Source organism: Contarinia nasturtii, unplaced genomic scaffold, assembly GCF_009176525.2.
Source record: "Contarinia nasturtii isolate CC-2019 unplaced genomic scaffold, AAFC_CNas_1.1 Cnas_scaffold_533, whole genome shotgun sequence".
Lineage (NCBI taxonomy): Eukaryota > Metazoa > Arthropoda > Insecta > Diptera > Cecidomyiidae > Contarinia > Contarinia nasturtii.
Window position 1 is genome coordinate 460,177 of NW_022197885.1, and position 19,494 is coordinate 479,670.

At 32.6% G+C, this 19,494-nt stretch overlaps 2 protein-coding genes across 2 annotated transcripts; both read right to left on the minus strand.

The window, feature by feature from the left end:
• Nucleotides 1-1,337: 1,337 nt before the first annotated feature.
• On the minus strand, nt 1,338-9,587 carry LOC116339823 (organic cation transporter protein). The gene is made up of 6 exons (XM_031765887.1): nt 9,220-9,587; nt 2,913-3,464; nt 2,724-2,843; nt 2,265-2,612; nt 1,878-2,198; nt 1,338-1,806 (listed from the first exon to the last, which is right to left on the minus strand). The coding sequence occupies exons 1-6, from the start codon at nt 9,260-9,262 to the stop codon at nt 1,535-1,537; spliced, it is 1,656 nt and encodes a 551-aa protein (XP_031621747.1). The 5' UTR covers nt 9,263-9,587; the 3' UTR covers nt 1,338-1,534.
• A 1,340-nt stretch (nt 9,588-10,927) lies between these two features.
• Nucleotides 10,928-19,105, minus strand: LOC116339651 (monocarboxylate transporter 10). Its single transcript, XM_031765663.1, has 6 exons — nt 18,035-19,105; nt 13,838-14,486; nt 13,550-13,770; nt 13,131-13,403; nt 12,936-13,034; nt 10,928-11,505 (listed from the first exon to the last, which is right to left on the minus strand). The coding sequence occupies exons 1-6, from the start codon at nt 18,441-18,443 to the stop codon at nt 11,471-11,473; spliced, it is 1,686 nt and encodes a 561-aa protein (XP_031621523.1). The 5' UTR covers nt 18,444-19,105; the 3' UTR covers nt 10,928-11,470.
• Nucleotides 19,106-19,494: the final 389 nt, after the last annotated feature.

Genomic DNA, 19,494 nt, shown 5'->3' on the forward strand with positions numbered 1-19,494 from the left:
AATCGAACAATCTGTGTCTTTGCGGATCAGTGAAAAGAAATCAAAATGTGAATAATGACAGACAATACGACCATGTTGCCCAATTAGATGCATGAGGAAGCGACGGCGATATTCAGTGTCAAACATTTTACCAATTTCCGGAATGTTCAGAAGCACTTTGTATACGGGAAAAACTTCCAGCTTGCCGGAAAATTCTTGCCATTTGGAATCGATTGGATGTTGAAGAAATTGACGGTATTTCGATTTTGCATCTAATAAGCTGCGCGGTACTTCCTTTTGATTACTGATAGTCTCTTCCACAAAATGCATCAGTTCATCGATGGTCGTAAACATGTTGATGGCAAAAGAATAAACTTTACACCACATTAACAGCTATGAACCGATTCATTTCGACATTCAATCAGAACAAAACAATGCAACCGTACATTTTTCGCATGGAGTCAAATTGGTGCGAGCCTTAAGACAAATTGAACATCGCAAACCGTATCGATGACACAAACATGTTGTGAATGCATTGTCGATGGCAATTATTTCGCCTACACCAATGTCATCTTCAGCAAAAATATGAATCATCGGAAGGGAAATAGAAAGGGACATTGTGCCATGTTAAAGTATTGGTATATGTTTCCATATGATCGCGATGGTATTGGATGTGTAATTTGTGCAATACAGAGGAATAAAGGCTTTATTAAAAAGCCTATACAGATATTGCAGAACAGCAACAATTGAAAATTGAAACTGAGCATTTATGAAAAAAAAATTGAGCGTTGAAAGCAGTGCCTATAGACAGTTCTCTTATTCATATTGACGTACTTATTATTATGTAAATTCTTGTTTAAATGAATGGTTAAGAATAATAATGAAACTCAATTTTGGTTCAAACTGGAGTGTCCCACAGAATTATTTCAAATTAAAGTGTCCCTCAAATTTATTGCAAATGAAAATGGCACTTAGGAAAATTTACATGAATCTTTTTTGTGGGGACATTTTAGTTTGAAACAAATATTCGGGACACTTTCATTTGAAATAATTCTGCGGGACACTCCAGTTTGAACCAAAATTAAGTTTCATTATTATTCTTAACCATTCAAATAAAATATGCCGACCGCTTTCTTGTTTGTTTATTTGTTTTTTTGATGATCAATGTGAGAGCTATTATCGTGTATTGAATATTTAGAATTATTGACGACAGTTGCGTGTAAATACTACAAAAGACAAACTCCCATTGTCAGACTTCATGATCGTTTTTTGGCATCGACTCCAAGATAACACCATGAATGATTTTTGTATGCGATCTAAAAAATAAAATTCAAATTTGGCGAACAGAAAAAGGCATATTTTAAGTTGTTCATAATTTTCAAAAATAAAGACATTTCAATTTTTTTCTTCTCTGAATATTACATTCTGAAATTTGCTTATTGAATATCATATAACTGATTGACATTAAATTCAAATATTTCTAATTACTAATTTACTCTACTTATTTTGTATTTATAACAAACACATTTTACAATTAAAATTAAGAAAAAATGACTTATTTTCCCACGGTTTCCATTGGTACACCGGCATACTGGTATTCATCGCGAACGGTATTTTTGCGTCGTTTGCCACCAAAACAGATAGCAAAACAAGTATCACCTTTGCCAAATGATTCACCATCAGAAATTGTTTCGGGCATTGGTTGATTGTTGGTTTCTGGCAAAAATAGCACCCATGTACCCGATAATAAAGCGATTATACCGAAGCAGCACGCCGGGATTTTCGGATCAAATGAGTCGAGTAAGGTGATCAGTGGTGTAAGGGCTCCTAATAAACGAAAATAAATAATAATTGAAAATTTTCCATTCTTGGCCATTAATGATTTTTGCTTTACTCACCCGATAAACGAGCGGCCATTGAACCCAAACCCATTGCACTGTTTCGTACAACCGTGGGAAAAAGTTCTGCTGAGTAATTGTATATCACAGCAAAAGAGCCGGCAATCATGAATTTTCCAATCATAACAACGCTTGTTGCAAGCGTGCTTCCCTGTTCAATATAAGCGGCAGCTATGCAGCACAAGCCACCAATTAGCATTAAGCCACTTGTAATTGAACGCCGGCCAAGAATATCCAATGTAAATACCAATGCAATGTAGCTGGGAAACTCGACCAGTCCCATAATAAACAATATCAAATAAGGATTTCCGCTAAGTTTACCTGTAAATTGCATAATAAGTTTCCATTAAATCAAATTTTATTGTGAACGAAAAAAGAAGTACTTACCAGAACTTAACGAGAGTCCATAGTATGCTAATGCATTTGCAAACCAACACAAGCATACATTCAATGTTTTCATGCGTAAATTTGGTGTTTTGAATAAATCACTTAAGCCGGCCGATTCAGTTGTACTCTCTTCGGTAGTTGTTGATATAAATTTGGCTTTTGATAAATAGTATTGTTCGTCGAGTGGAATGCCCTTTTTATTCCATCTAACACCTTTGGCGACAATCTTAACAGCTTCTTCACGACGACCTTGGGCCCATAACCATCGGGGTGATTCGTCCATTACCCACCAATGAGCGATGAGCAAACAACTATGCAATCCATAAATTACTTGTAACCATTTTCGATCTGTTTAATTAATAGTATTATTATATTAGTTTCAAAATATAGAATGGCATTTTGAACCTAATAACAATTTTTTTTTTTATTCTCTTTTTGATTTAGGGTTCAAAACCTCACCTGGTATAATTGAACCCCAAGCAGCGACCAACATTATACCACCAGCAAAAGCGGCTTGAAAAGAAACTCCACATGCAGTTCTTTTGCTTGCTCCCACCAATTCCATTGTCAGCACAAAACCTTAGTTGAGAAAATGAAGAATACTTTAAACACTGTCGTTAAAAATAGGCATTTGAACATGATTGATACCTGTAATGTAGCTACCAGCGCTACCAAATATCCCGTACAAGTACCGTACGACTAAGAACGGAATATAGTTTGGAATAAACGCGACACCAACGCCCAGTATTAATTGCAATAATGCTGACCAGCAGAAAATTGCTTTACGACCAACTTTATCGGCTAAACCGCCAAGTGTGATTGCACCGGTGAATGTGCCTAACATATAAAGTGTTTGTGCAATGGCCATTAACCATCTTTGATCGCATACGAAATTCCATTCAATCGTTCTTGAACTCTGGTAATAGGTTCGATCGTAAACGTATGAAGTGCATGGCACTTCAGTTTTATTCGGACCGTACATACTGCATGAGCTTAATACACCATTTTTTATTGGAATTGCATTTGAAATTTCCGTCGAATTCCAGAGCAATGTTGTTGTATTTGTGTCGACCCCTTCGATAAAGCATCGATGTTCCGGCGTTGCAGCCACTGTGACCAGACTGAGCATATGCATGCCAGCCGTGAAAGCCGATAGAATATGTAAGAAGAACTGGAATCCTTGAAACGTCCCGAATTCACCTGAAAGAAAATAATTGAATTGAAGAGCGTCATTTGTTGATTCGAATTCAAAATTGAACATTTCTTATTTGAAAAACACGTTTTATTGATCTCAATCATTTAATTTACATTTGATTGATCGCAATTAAAACTCATATCCGTTGATGGTAGTAAAAACTTCGTAAAGTCATTTGGAAATAGACAGAGTCGTTACGTTGTTCGAGAGTCGTTTAATAAATCAAGCAAATAGACATGTTTACGCAAAAAGAGACGTTTAACGTTTATTTACATTTTATGATTGAGATGCAAAGATAACTCTCATGGTTAAATAAAAATAAACACACTATTATATTCGATGCATTCTCGGTATTTGTGACTTGAAATTTAAAAAAATATGCCTCCGGTGCTTTGTTCAACCAAATTAGAAAAAATCATCAACGTTTTATCGATAAAAAAAATCCCGAATGTCAACAGACTCAACATTGCCGTAATTGCATTATCGCCATAGTGCTAACTGCTAAAGCATCTATAATAATGTTCTATTCTTAGTTTCGCTGGTGATAATTTCATGTTAATTTCATAAAATAATTACGTGAAACGAAGAAAACTCGAATCATTCCCACGAATGACTATTTTTTTCGCCCGAATTGTGCCTATCACAAATGGTTCAAATTAAAATCCAACACGCTCAAAAAATTCAGACATTTTTATCAGTTTATTCAGATAAAAATATCTGACGACGCTGTAGCTATTCATATAAATGATGATCATTATAAGTTATCATCTCCGTACATTTATTTCAATTTTTAAAATCAAAAATCATAAAATTCTGAAACTGTTCTGAATTGTGCACGCACTTGAAACCACCATTATGAATTCATATCTCCCGTGATAGTAGTATAATCGACCTGATTAAGATGATAATTTGATAAAATGACTGAAATATCATATTCTTTGACATTTTCTATAGCTAGGTAATTTTGCAAATCGCAAACGTACTATTGAAGCCTCGAAAAATGAATGAAACGTACGTTATTTGATAAAATAATCATGGTGTATGACATTTTGATTGTGCAACAATGTCGCCACCAAATTGTTGAGTTTCTAAGCTGTAAACAAACTTTGCTTATAAAACTGAACATTACTCCAACTGAGAGCTAGCAATTCGATAGGTTGTACATTGTACATATATAAACAGAATAATTAAATACATACAAACAAATCAATTATATTTTTATCGTCAAGAAAATGTTCAACATTTGATAATCATTTGTTCTTCTATAATAATCGTAAAATATTCACGTATATTATTCGCACAGTTGTTTGTTAATCAGACGTCAATCATTCGTTTTAATCAGTGAATTCACTTTATTCCTTTATTTCAATTATTGAGTGAAAACTTTTGCGGTACACCAAGTGTATGAATAGATTTTATCATTGTTCAGAGAACAAGCTAAAGTTCATCATAATCAGAACTGTATATCGAACAGTATGTCATAAAAATGACATTCATATTTGGCTCTTTCTTATTTTATTCAAAATTTGACAGTTGAAATAAGTTTTTGCAATTAATATTATAGTTTGTAATGAGTCACTTCAAAACCCAATTACCTGACAGAAACGAAATATTGAAGGTACATTGGTGCTTCAGTTGTTCACCAATAAAGGGCGTTGTATTTTTTAATACATTGTTTGAAATTGGCTGTATCAGACAAAACAAGATATGCTGAAAACATTGACTGATTATAATTTAGTTAGAATCGCTACAATTCATAGATAACATAAAAAAAGACGTTTTAAAAGTTCATTCAAATCTTTCCATAATCGAACCGAAGTTGATAATTCGCTCACTTATCACCGTTCAAGGAATGTGTTTTATCAATTTCTGACTTGTTGTTAAAATAAGTATTCAGCTATTCTAAGTTCGGTTGCGTCAGCAAATTCTTTTTAAAATAATTTATAGAATTTGGTATTATAGTAGGTAAACATCAACAATAAAACTCGCACACATTTGTTGTGTGCTGAAATAGGTCATTTGGTTATCGTTGTGTCAGCATCTATTTCTCACCAAAATCAAATGATCACAAAACAACGTGATGGAATTTGAGTGGTCATAAGCTGTTACGTTGTTGCTGAAAATTAGCCAAATTTGAGATTAAACAATAATCTTTTTTTTTTTCAATTTTAAAAAATTTAGAAATTCCATTGATAAGTATGAATCAAGAAATTATGACTATCACTTTTCATTGGTGAACGATGAATAATATTTTATAAATACAGTTATTTCTTTGTGGCGATGGAGGTCTTCATCGGTCAATTAACGTACAATGGCATTATGCCAATTCGACAGGTGATTATGTCGTTGCACACACGAAAAATCGGCTACAGGACATATCTTCCCCGGTTACAATTTCCCCAAATTTCGGTCATAATTTCCCAAATTTTTAAAAAAATGTCTGGGGTAATTATATCCATTCAGTTTTGGATATAAATTCTCCATCAGTTTGGTAATATTTTCCCCGGGAAATTACGTCCAAACCGAATTGGAAATAGTCTCCCCGGGTTTTTGGCCATAATTTCCCAAAAATAAAATATTTTTCTTGGGGAAAATATGACCAAATTGAAAAAGGAATTATTTTCTTCAATATTTCGGGCATAAAGGAAAGGTATTTATTTTTCAAAACAGTTGTCATAGTCGTGTTTCTATGACCATTCTACAGAGATTATGGGAGTACGATTTTTGATTCTCGTAAAAATATCAACATCGAACCACTCTAATGTAAATTTGTTTATGCAGAAAACAATAAATATGCGTATTTAAGTGCAGATTTTTATAATTTAGTGTTATTTTATGATAAAAAATCGATGTTTAAAATTTCAGACATAAAGCTGACAAAAAAGTTGATAGTTTTTTTACATAATTCATTCATGCAAAAAAAAAGTTACTTGTTGCAGTGGCTGGCTCTTGGTCTATACCGGAAAATTTAAATTTTCCAAAATGTGACCTTTTTCAAATATTATCCAAACTAGTATGGTACAGTTTTTAAAAAAAGTGGTATAGTCGTTGACAAAACAATGTTCCTACTATGAAAATCACTGATGTATATTACACTGTAATACACGCTGCGTTCTATAATCGCTATAATCTATATGCTATGGCTGTATTTGTGTTCTGATTACTGGATAAGAAAAGCTATGCACAAAAACACGTTTTGTTTCTCATTTGTATTAGTTCATCTAATTGCGTATATACAAATTATGAATTCCATGAGTTTCAAGTTATCCATTTGGTGTCTCAAAATTTTAAGCATTGCATTGGTTCAGTGGTTACGCTTACGGTGCATGACACTGAAAGTCTCAGGTTCGATTCCGTGTGAAAACAATTTTTTTTTTCTTTCATCTTTTTTTCTTATTTTTTTTATTTCATAGTTTTTTGCATTGCTCCATTTTTTATGAGTGGGAGAAACAAGAAAAAAAAATATTTATCTTTTATTTGCTTTGAAACTAGTCATATTAAATCTTATTAAGATTTTATGACGAAATGTCTTGTTTTTGAAGCAAATGAACGATGAATCATTTTTTTTCTTGATTTTTCCATTCATAATAAATACACTAATTCGAAAAAATATAACATAGATTATAATAAAAAGAGAAAAAATATTTTGTTTTAACACAGAATCGAACCTGGGTCTTTCACTGTTATGCGCTGTAAGCGTAACCACTGAACCAATGCAATGCTTAAAATTTTGAGGCACCAAATGGATAACTTGAAACTCATGGAATTCATAATTTGTATATACGCAATTAGATGAACTAATACAAATGAAAAGAAACATCAACATACAAATAAGCTACAGAAAATGTTGCTTTAGTGTTTGTATTTTTGTATGTATTTTTGGAACATTGTTTTGTCAACGACTATACATTTAGGTACATTTTACTTTTCCGCACACACCTAGTGTGTAAGGTAAAGTATTGGAATCGGTCGAAAAATTAACACCCTCAAAAAACATGTTTTCTGGGTGTTTTAGGAGCCAGGGAACACGAATCTAGCGTTTTTTCGATGTCCGAATGTATGTGCGTGGTACCCTGTACGCTGTACGCTGTACGCAAAAATTTGTTAACACGATAACTTTCAAACAAGAAAAGTAATTCAAAATCTGACTTCACAGGATGATTGGGGGTGCCGAGGAATAGAAACCATTAGATTTTGAGCGACTTTGGTTGACAGAGTGAAGTGTCATGTCTGGTGTCATGCCCATGGCCATCCATGGGAAAAATTCAATTTTTCTTCCAAAAGTGATATTTAATGTATTCCTAAACACTCAAAAATGTGTATTGGGGGGTTTTTGGGTACGAGAAAACCGAATATGACGTTATTTTTACGATACAAATAACTTTCGACACACTTTTCATACAAAAATTTCAAAAAAATTGAATTTATGTATGAAATCCATGTCTGTATGATATCGTAACTAGCTGAAACTTTGCAGAGGCTATTTTTATCACAAAAAAATACCATTCCGAGACTTTGAAGACATTTCAACGCATATTAGGGGTACCTCCTGAACAAAATTTTGGATTTTTCGCTCAAACACGAAATTTTGTATGGGAAGTATCCCTAATATGCATTGAAATTTCTTCAAACGTTCAGAATGTTAACTTTTTGTGAAAAAAAAACCTCTGCAAATTTTCACATGATTACGATATCATATAGGCATGGCTGCGATACAAAAATTCCCATTTTTATTAGTTTTTGTATGAAAAGTGCTTCGAAAATTATTTGTATCGTAAAACTAATGTCAGATTCAGTTTTCTCGTGAATTCTTTGAGTAAAAGATTTGTAATAAATGCATGTTATGGATCACAGTGCGGAAAAGTTCATCTTACGGATGTAAGACATTTTATTTTAATTATTTCTTTAGCTTCTTCACTTTAATTGGGATTTTTTTTTCGAATTTTGGCCACAATTTCTTCCATTTTTTGAAAAAATGTATGGAGAAATTGTATCCATTTAGCTTTGGATGTAAATTCTCCATCAGTTTGGTAATATTTTCCCCGGGAAATTACGTCCAAATCGAATTGGAAATAGTCTCCCTAGGTTTTTGGCCACAATTTCCCGAAAATAAAATATTTTTCTTGGGGAAAATATGACCAAATTTTAAGAGGAATTATTTTCTTCAATATTTCGGTCATAAATTCTCCATTAGATTTGTATGGGGGAAATTGTAACCGGGGAAAATATGACCGGTCACCGAAAAATCTACGTGCCATTGAATGGAAAAATATTTTCAATTTTAGTATAATGAAAACAAGGTCTTTGCGCATGCTCAATGCAATGCAATATCTGCGTTGGAAAAATACGTGGTCTTTTGTACAGATTTTTGAAGCAAAAGTCATTTTTCGCGCGATGTGTGCAAAATTGAAAGTCATCTCTGCTTGCCGACTAATTACAACCGTTGGAGTAACCCACGAAAGCAGTACGTTTTATTGCATTTTGAAATTGATTTTATTAGGTGGAAATTTGAATTACGACCATAAAGAACCTAAATTATCACCTATTTATTTGTCTCGGTTTTTTTTAAATGAAATTCATTATTTTAAACGTATTATGATGTAATAAATTCACTTTCTAATGTCTATATGCATAAATATATTTTTCTCAACACAACAAAATTCTATCCATTGTTGTTGGTTTACACAAAACGTTATGGCGTTTTTGTTTATTCAAATTTCAAATGACAGACTTTACACAATACAGTTTATAATAGCTTACCGAGTTGTCCCATGAGCTCCTCTAGCGTATGATCAACACCCATTTTGATAACCGCAGTTTTATCCAATTGAATGCAATAATTTAAATATCATTTGACTTCTAGACGAATTTTATAGTCCTTTTTGTTACACAATGCACAAATATGGTACGAATTTACTCCAAACAAACAAAACTCGTTCCACTTTTACGCAGTTATTTGACTTTTTTCAAAAAATCGTTTACATTTATTCAATCGACATTACAATAACTAAAAATAATCGGGAACACATATGAAAATAATAATAATATAGAGATTTATGACAAGTCATGCGTTTGATAGTAATTGCAATTTAATAAATGTGACACTCCAATTAAATCATCGATTAAAAAATTGATAATTATTCAAAAAAAAAAAAAAAAAAAAACTGAGATGGAATTTCACTCTTTATTTTTTTCCCCGACAATTTTGCATGTGCTCACACTGATTCGCACGCAAAACTGGTTCGTTCGCAGTATTGCTGGTTACTAAATCATAAACTGTTAAAATATTGGTTAGAGGACGTACAACGTTTTATCGTTGGCCGTTCAAAATCGAATGCACACCTATGGCAGAGAATGAATATTATAAAGCTTAACCGATACGTCGGAGGAACACGATTTAAATAGTGACGATGTGTATTCTTTCTCGCAATTCACTCTGACTCTGTTGATATCGTCAGTTCTGCGTTTACACTTTCACACATACACGCATTTTGTTTAGTCTAAACCAATTTCTCAAATAGATTCGATGTCACCAATTCACACACACAAAAAATTATCACAAAAAAAAAAAAATGTTCTGAATATGATAAGAATGTTGGTGAATGTTTTTCAAATGACTGTCAAACAATAGCGGAATGAATGTCGGTTTTGTCTCAAAGTCAAACGTTTTCGTTCTTCGTTCAAGTTAAACGCTAATTTATGTGGTTTAATTGAAACGCATTTTTTTCTGCAGCGCATACCATATTTACATGAAAATATGCAAGTGATAATTGAAGCACATTGTAAACTTTGTAACCATGAAAATCGACATCGCATGAAAAACGAAAAAATGTGTGTCAAGCACTCGATGTTGTACCCATTATACCAACATATACTATGAAATCGAAATCGTATTAGCTGTGTCTGGGTTTCGTTTGTTGTTGATTTTTTTTTTGCTGTTCATTCGCTTTTCAAAACGGTCACAATTTCAGTTGCAGGATTTGACGTAAAGTGATTTAAATAGCTATCGCACAGTTTGTACGCAAACCGCCAAAACACATGTGGCCAGTATAATTGGAGATACTAATACACATTAACACACACCGCATATCGTTACACTACACCACAATAAGGTAAACGCACCGCAAACACGCTACTTACCGGACATGCCGCATTTTTTCTTATCGCTATCAATACGCTAACGGTCTGGCTGTCGTGGGTTGCACTGACTCAACTGGCCATTCAAAGTCAAGCGCCAGAAGTTAGACAGTGACTTACATTCAATTTTACAGTATTTTCGAATCGACCACTTCTTGGCACTAAAACAAATGTATTTCGCAGAATTAACTACAAAATGAATTAGAATGATTGGAATTCTCGTTATTGATGATATTGAATTTCAGTAAACACCCATATTTTTGATGAATTTACCTCTCATTTGCACAGTATCATATTCCTAGTGCCAACACTTCGAAAAAAAACCGCATTGTTTCGTGATAGTTTTTGTAAATAGTTTGTATGTTTTTATTTATTATTTTAATTTGATGAATATATCATAATTGACGTGTGTAAATATCGAATAGTTTGTAAAACAAAATAATAAATTCGCATATAAGAGAAAGTTTAAAAGAAAAATCTTTTAAATATCATACTCATTTCACGTGCATTTCAGATAAACTAGCGAGTAAAATACATGTGTAAAAAATTCATTTAGGCACTGTCCAAGAAGCAATCGTGTACTATACATACAGATTTCGTTCCTAAACTAAAGTATTCTCGTGTTTTTTTTTGTGTTGTTTAAATAATAGATTTATAAATCGCATTTTTACTATCAGACCGATGACTGCATAAATTGGGGATGATTATGATTATAAAAAATGATTATTGTTCATCTTTTGAAAATAAGCAAACTTTTTACGAGACACTTAAATTTATAAGACGCATAGGATGATGTATATATGTATGATAATAATTGTGTTTAAGTTCAAAATGGTAGCTGGGCGATGCATCCTTTCATCGGAATCACATTTTCTTAAAGCTTAGTATCTTCACCATCAATTTGGAATTCTGAAATGACAATTGAAACATCCAAAAATATATTTTTTTTTTCTTGTGGTAGGAAAAATGAGAATCGGAAAAATGTGGACGGAAATGGGTAACTATTGCATAAAAAAACTACCAACACCAAATTTATAAAATTCAATTTTATCATCTTCATTCAATATTCAACTACATACATAATACAGGATATTATTTGTTAAACACAGAGATACGTTGTTGAGTAATAATGTCGAATAATGTAAGCACAAATCCAGAAATTGAGATTCAACTTTTTTACTCCAAATTTTTAGATCTAGATAGAATTTTTTTTAAAACTGCCAAATTTACGAAAGTATAGTAAGTTATTAGTGAATTCAGTAATTTTTCGAAGCTGATATTGAGTGTTTTTGAAGGAAAGATTTTTTTAAATATCTTTCAAACTGGAATATATTCACATTCTCCAACCCGTCTCTGGTCTGTATTTTATTTCAGTATTCCATCACCCTTAAGAAAAAACTCTATTAGATTTTTCTTTTTTTCTTGTTTCTACATTTGATTTTTTTCCATTTAAATTAGTTCAATTAAAATGCACCGCAAACAATGATCAAGCAAAAAAAAACCTTTGTTCTACTTTTAAATTTAAAAACAATCAATATGGTGCAGTTATTTTTGTAAAAATCTCATTTGTACAAAATATCGATGTGTTAATGTTAAATAAAAGTGCAAAGTGCATTTACCTAATAAAATATATTAGTATCTTTTGGCTTGAGATTTATCTATATGTATTAACATTCATTGTTTTAATCTTAAAATATAAATTATTGCAATCATCCAATTTAATTTTCCAAAAATAGCCATCGTTTCTTTTCATAATAAATTAAAAGCAACAAAAGCAATCAGAGTTTTGTGTCGAAAGTGATAATAATTGTATTATTTTTTTTAATCACCATTGACCTGGGCTATTTGACTAGAAAACAAAAGTTGACACATTTTCAATGCATCTACGTTCAACTGCTGTCTGAATAGCGCTAGATATTCGCTGCCCAGATACTGATTCGATGCGTTCACCGCACGCCGCTGTGTGTGGTACAAAAAAGTGTGTTCCGCATGCGGTTTGCGGTGAACGCATCGAATCAGCATCTGGGCAGCAATGCTGTACTAGCGCTATTCAGACAGCAAAAAACCATCACTGGAATAAGTCAAATTAGATCATTCCATATACTAATCAATCGAATAATAATAATTAAATGGTGATAAATATGCTTTCAATAGGCGATACATATAATAAAATTAAAATAAAAAAAGCATCAAGAAAATGTCTGATGTGATTATAATCTAAAATACGCTATAGGTGTATTTACGTCTAGGGGGTATTGGTAATGAATCATTGGACATGTAAGCTTCCTCCGTCAAAAATTCGGAAAAATGTAAGCCATATAATAGCGGTGAATATATACCTGTCGTTTCTGGTGCAATCGCTGCTTTCAATTGCCCGCCGTTGATATTTTGGAATGTAAATGTGTTGCAGTTTTTCTCTTTTATTTCCATTGTAATATCTACAGACAAACATAAAACGAGAAACATATTTGTTTTTTTTTTTAATATTATTTTGTGAGGTGCACAACGTAATGGAAATATTAAATAACGCTTACCTTCTGTCCATGCTGGTTTATTGAGTAGTTTGTGAATTTGATCTGCGCCTTGTTTATCGCACACATCGATCCGTTCGTCACGAACAAACCGAATCAGTGTCATCATCGTTGCTCCAATCAATGCTGGAATGCCAGCCATTACAAATGACATTTTATATGATTTTGTTTGATCGTATAAAAGTCCAGCAATTGGTGCTCCGACTGTTATTGGGAAAGAGCACAAACCAAGCAAAAAACCGATTCCTTGCGTGGCTCCTTTGCTACCACATAAATCTGTAACAACAACAACAAATCTTTTAATATTGTGCCCAGTCAAGTGGAACATAGATATGAAAATAGATTGGGCTACAGCTATAGCAGTGATACAATTCCGGACATCTATGCTATAGCTGTAGCCCAATCTATTCACTGGACAATACCGAAAGCAACGGGCCCGAGCAATGATATGAAGCAACCATCAACGATTCCCATGCCAAGTGAAAGTACCAAAACCATTTCGAATGAATCGACCATCGGTATGAGGATTGTAAACAATCCCATTAGTGCGAAGGACACTTGTTGCAAGAAAATTCGATTGATACATTTAAAATCAGCAATGTAACCGAAAAATAATCGTCCCAATCCCGATGTTAAACCAATACTAAATATAAAATAAAATTAAATTAAATTAATTAAATATCGACACAAGAGTTTCAATAACATTTTACCACATGATCGGTAAGTCCTTATCACTTTTGGGAAATTGAATTTTTATGTAGTTGGCCATGTGTACGTATGGTACGAAGTAACCTAAAAGTGCGACCGGCATTGAAAGTGCCCACACAATATATCGCATACGTTTGAAATTCTCCACGTGAATCAACGATCGAAAATGCATTTTTAAAGTACTCATTGTTGATTGGCCAACCTTTCGTTTTGGCGGTGGTGGCGGTAAAATAAGAGGCTTATAAACTAAGGAACACATTATTACAATCGTCGTACTCATGCCCAAAACTACGCATGTCGTGGTTAAACCATAAGTCAATAACCAGGTTAATACTTTTGGCAAAATTATGGTAAATAGACTGGATCCACAAGTCACAAAACCGCTAACAATGCCCAAATGCCGTTTGAAATAATGGCCCAATATTGAAATTGTCGGAGTGTATGCCATAGCAGCTCCAATACCGTACATAATCCCATAACAAAGGTAGAGGAGATAAATGTTTTGATACAGTACTGACGATAACATCATTCCAGCAGTCATAAGTACACCACCAATGAACGTGGTCATTTTAAGTCCAATTTTATCGGTCAGAATACCCGATACTGGTGACAGAAAGAATGTCGTTCCAATTGTTAATGAACCGACCAAAGCTGTGGAAGAAACGAAACGAAATCAATAAACAATTATGCATAAATCAAAATGTTTTATATTTTATAATATTAAATTATTGTTTGGATGATGGAACAAAATGACTAATATTATTATTTAATAATCTATATGTACACAATTTTTTCGACCAGTTGCGTAATATTTGCTATATCAGTCATTTATTATTGATCGGTTAAAACGAATAATGTAAGCATGTAAAGAATACCATGGATAACAAGTTAAAATTAGCGTAAATTTCGTAGGATTTCAATCGGCTAGTGAAACCTCTAAAGTGCTTCAAGTTTTCAGAAAATTACATTTGTTGGCATTTTCAAGAAATACCCACACTCGTTTAGTCTTTCTTTTTTTTCGTTTGGTATTATGTATCGCGGAACTTCATGCTGATGGCTTCATAGTGTACTTTGACATCAATTCCTAATTAATTATATTACCATGCACAAATATTTCCATTCAAATCGTATGTATCGATGTAATATGGTAAATTGATCCCAATGCTTCTTGCCTCAATTCGCGATGCTGAATTTAATTAGGCGCCAAAAACAAAACTCTTGTTGTTAGCTTATGCAAGAAAGAAACCGAAAATGTATCGCTCATTTTTTACATTGTGTTATTACCAACAATTGCCACAACATCTAATCAACGTCAATTCTCGCTACTGCGAATTTTTTTTGTTTGATTTTATTATGCATTGACGACATTTACAAACTATTTGCAACACACTTTAATCAATTACATGAAATTGCAGTGAAACAGGAATTTTCCCATAAATGAATAAATTGAGCAAAAAATGCAGAATAATGTGTAAAGTGTTTTGATGTCAAATTTTATACTTCTTCTTGGCAATAAATCAGCATAATTTACACACGAAATCAAAAAAAAAACACGTTCATTTGTTTCACGTTACAAATTATGTGTGTACGCTCAACGATAAAAAAAACCTATTTTAGTCAATTTTGTGTTATTAAAAAAATAAAAAATCATTTGTTTCGTATAAAAACGATTATCATAAAGATGATTGTGAGATTCTCTAGAAAAATACTATCTGTTTTCTTTTCGACGACATTTTTATGAAAAAAAAAAAATTATATATTGTATATACGTCTGTTTCACAATTATTCGCATTTGACACTTAATTTAAATTGATAATGTTTGAATATTACATCTCGACGATAATAAAAAACGAAGGAGTTTCAATTTTGCGTCAATGAATGTGTTTTTTTTTCTATTGATATCGTACTCAGTAAAATACTTGGTATTGTTTATCACAACATGACCTATTTGACATTGAATAAATGATTAAGTCATCGGAAGATAGCATACCTTTCTCTTTGAGCAAATATTTTGAAAACAACTCAAACAATTATACAAAATTTTAAGAATCGCAACGTTTTTACTTTATCAAATGCAATAAACACCCATGGCCCCGACGTATTCTGCCCTTTTGCACAGTCTCGACTTTCAACTTTGATAAAAACACACACACACTTCGGTTACGCTTCAACTATGCAAATTCAACTGCAATTTTTTTTACATCACTTATGACAGACATGGAATATTTCTTCTCGTTTTCTTCTTTCGAACACAGATGTTAATTCCATTTCATATGGCATTGTAGATAGGCTTGTTGTTGTTCTTTTTTGCTCCTTTGTCAAATATGTTTTTTTCCTCGGTCGACACAGAGGGGGTGTCGCAAGCAAAGATTATAAAATCATCATATACGCTATAATGTTCATTCAACTAGTTGAAAATGCTATAAAGTGTATTTACTATTTGAAACTGTTCGCAACTGTATTCGGATAATTTACGAATATAAAAAGTTATCACTGAATATATAAGATTACAAAAAAATGGTGTTCCCAATTCGATGTTTGCATTCGAGCACCTTTTTGACGAGATAATAGCTTCATTAATTAATGAAAGAAAATGCGGAACTCTGGAATCATATTACATTTATCTTTTATGTGTAATCTTTTTACCCAATTCAAAGCGAATGCGCTTTGGCTTAATACAAAAAATTATTTGTTTTGAATATCAAAGCCATAAAGCTATTCACGGAGATGGAGACAATGTCTAGAATTTGATAAATATTTTTAAAATAAACTTTGCGATGATCGTAGCAAAATACGATCGGTAAACAATTGTTGATATTTGACTTTTCAAATGAAAACGAGCAACACTTGAATCTCACCATTTAATTTCTCTTCCTTTGGTAAGTCGTTAGTTCTGATGCACACTATTAAGAAAAGAGTCATTTCAAAAGGCAAAAGCATCAAAATACTTGCATTTTCATCGCAATTATTACTCAATAACCAGCCATTTAATGTCATATATTCATTCTAAGTTTTCATGCTTAATGTGTATTCATGCCAAATGAAACTTGTTCCAATTATTTTAATTGTAGACAAATTAGAAGATAAATAAAGCCACACAAGGATTTGAGTTCAACGAATTTCGCTGTCAATTGAAATGCACATTTATTGGAATCGAGAATCAGGGTTAATCCAAATGATTATAAATTGTTAGCATAAACGATATGAAAGAAAATATTCTATCGTGTATGGAGAAACAGTTACGTTGATGTCTTCAGAAAAACAGATAATGATGTTGATACAACAGTGATGAACGTTTTTACATCAATTGGAATGGAAAATTTCCACTGAATTTTGATTGGAGTGAATAGTGGAAAAAAGTATTTCTTAACATAGTCAGAATAAATTAAATGATTGCCAATTTAACAGATTTTAATATATCAAAGGGAAAAAAAATATCAGTTTTGACTGAAATACAATTCAATAAACATGAAGTTCATTTTAATTGACTGGTGATATGTTAAAACAATAAAAACAATATTTATGATAGACTTTATGATTGGTGGCTGTACTTTGATAAGAGATTAATTGGCTTTGTTTTGATTTACGTCTGACGCAGCTATATTTCTTATCATAATATGCTGGTCAAGGAAGGAGTGTTTAACGGAAATCCACATAAGTGAGTTCAACCCTTGAACGGAGTCGAAAGTAAAAGTCAAATCGGATGATTTTTATAAAATTTCTCTTATGACAAATGAGATAAGATTAAGCATCGATACATGTAGCTATATCACACCGACACTTTTTTATAAAATGTTTTTATGAGCATTTGCTTAAAACTGTTGACTGCTTCAAGGATTGCTATTTTGGGAACGTCACGGAACACTTTGTGAATGCTTCATGGCATCGTGAACAATATTTAAACGCATTTAATGTATAAAATGTGTATTGTCGCATTCTAAAAATAAATTCTTTCGAATTTATACAGTTTAATAACCGCAGTTTTCGTTGCAGTTGTCACGCAAATCCATGGCACAACCATTAAATTTTAAGTAAGATAAGATTTCAAAAATTTTGAGCAAGATCATAAAAATCAGTAGAAATTCAAAACTCTTCCCTAACTTTAACTCATTATACGAATTTGCAAGAAATATCGAGTTTTTTTGAAAATTAAAAGAGAAATTCACAGGATTACCATCACATTATTTTTTAAATCTTACCAGCTTTACTAGCAGCTTCGGTATCCCCATTTTCCTCTAAATACTGATTTATTTTCACAAAGACTATGCCATAGGTATTGATTATTCCAAAAATGATACTGTTACAAAAGAATGCGCTAATCATAACACACAGAGCACGTGCGCCACCATCGGGTGGCTCAACGCATGATAACGACGGCGGCGTCTCATTCAAATTTATATTGAATTCATGTTGATGAATTTTATTATTATTGGTGTTGTTGTCGTTTGTTCGATAAGATCCGTTGACGTCGCCGCCGTTTAAGCAATTTTTCAATTTGCCAGCATCATTATGATTTAGTTGATTATTTGCGCCGGCAGAATTTACAGCAGCTACAATGCATCCATTTGGCGCGCTATTTTGTTTCGATAGTAACTGTTCATCTGCCATCTTAAATGTTGTTGTATTTGGTTATTCAATTTATATCGTTTCTGTTCATGTAATAGTATTTCTTTTTACACACACACACGCAAAATTTTGGCTAATTTTGCATCAATGTCATGACCAAAATTTGTGTCGTTGTTTCTAAATTGTTCAATTTATCTGTTGTGCGTTCTCTGTGTGCGGTCTAATAATCGTCATTGGCCACGACCACGACCGACCGTAATTGTATCAAATAAAAATATATAACTTGCTTTTATAGCTTTGATGAAGTTATTTGATAATAAATCATGCATGCACACACAACCGGGGTTATTGAAATAATAAGCACATTCTAATTGTAGAGTGCATTGACAAGACACATACACACAGTTGCACGCAAACCGATCACTTAGACGAACACTTTACTTTGGAAAATATCAACCGATTCACAATTTGATTTTTATCAAATAAAAGGAAATAAACTATAGAAAAATAATAAGAATTTTTGCTTAGAAGATATCGCGATAGAGAATGTGTACGGTGCAAATATGGACAGAGTAATAAAAAAAACGAAGAACTAGCTGTTTGCTCGACGACTGTCATGCGACTAATGAGGCCGAACCACCAAAATCAGAATTATATCAGGGAAAAATTGTTCAGTTGCAAATTTCATGTGAAAACAAAAACTCTCTCACTGAGAGATAGCGGTTAACGTAACCGCTACAACTTGAAGCGATCGAACGCGTGTGCACAACTCAACAAAAAAAGTGAGTGTGAGTTGGTCTCTCTTTCCATCTCAAATAGTGTGCTATTTGTTTATTTCGTTTTGTTTGTTTCGATTGCCACACACCATAACGCGTATCGTATTGCAACGACGAAGGAAATGGAATGAACGATTTCTATTTATATACACACACATTAAGTCGATTTTCTAACGCGAATTCATGCAGTAGCGCTGTCAGATCTTTATGTGTAACGCACTTGTATCAACCAAATACGCTTATATTTAAGCTTTAAAACCGACAAAGAATATGTTTTAGTTTTGCTATATGTGTTGATGGGGTCGATTGTGTGCCGT

Excerpts from the sequence above, each read along its gene's own strand:
- LOC116339823 (XM_031765887.1), bottom strand. The coding sequence starts at position 9,262 with ATGGGTGTTGATCATACGCTAGAGGAGCTCATGGGACAACTCG. Across the intron at positions 2,613-2,723 it reads TTGGGGTTCAATTATACCAG|ATCGAAAATGGTTACAAGTA; the intron begins GTGAGGTTTTGA and ends TTAATTAAACAG. Across the intron at positions 2,199-2,264 it reads TGGACTCTCGTTAAGTTCTG|GTAAACTTAGCGGAAATCCT; the intron begins GTAAGTACTTCT and ends TGCAATTTACAG.
- LOC116339651 (XM_031765663.1), bottom strand. The coding sequence starts at position 18,443 with ATGGCAGATGAACAGTTACTATCGAAACAAAATAGCGCGCCAAATGGA. Across the intron at positions 13,771-13,837 it reads AAGGACTTACCGATCATGTG|TATTGGTTTAACATCGGGAT; the intron begins GTAAAATGTTAT and ends TTTTATATTTAG. Across the intron at positions 13,404-13,549 it reads GCTCGGGCCCGTTGCTTTCG|ATTTATGTGGTAGCAAAGGA; the intron begins GTATTGTCCAGT and ends TTGTTGTTACAG.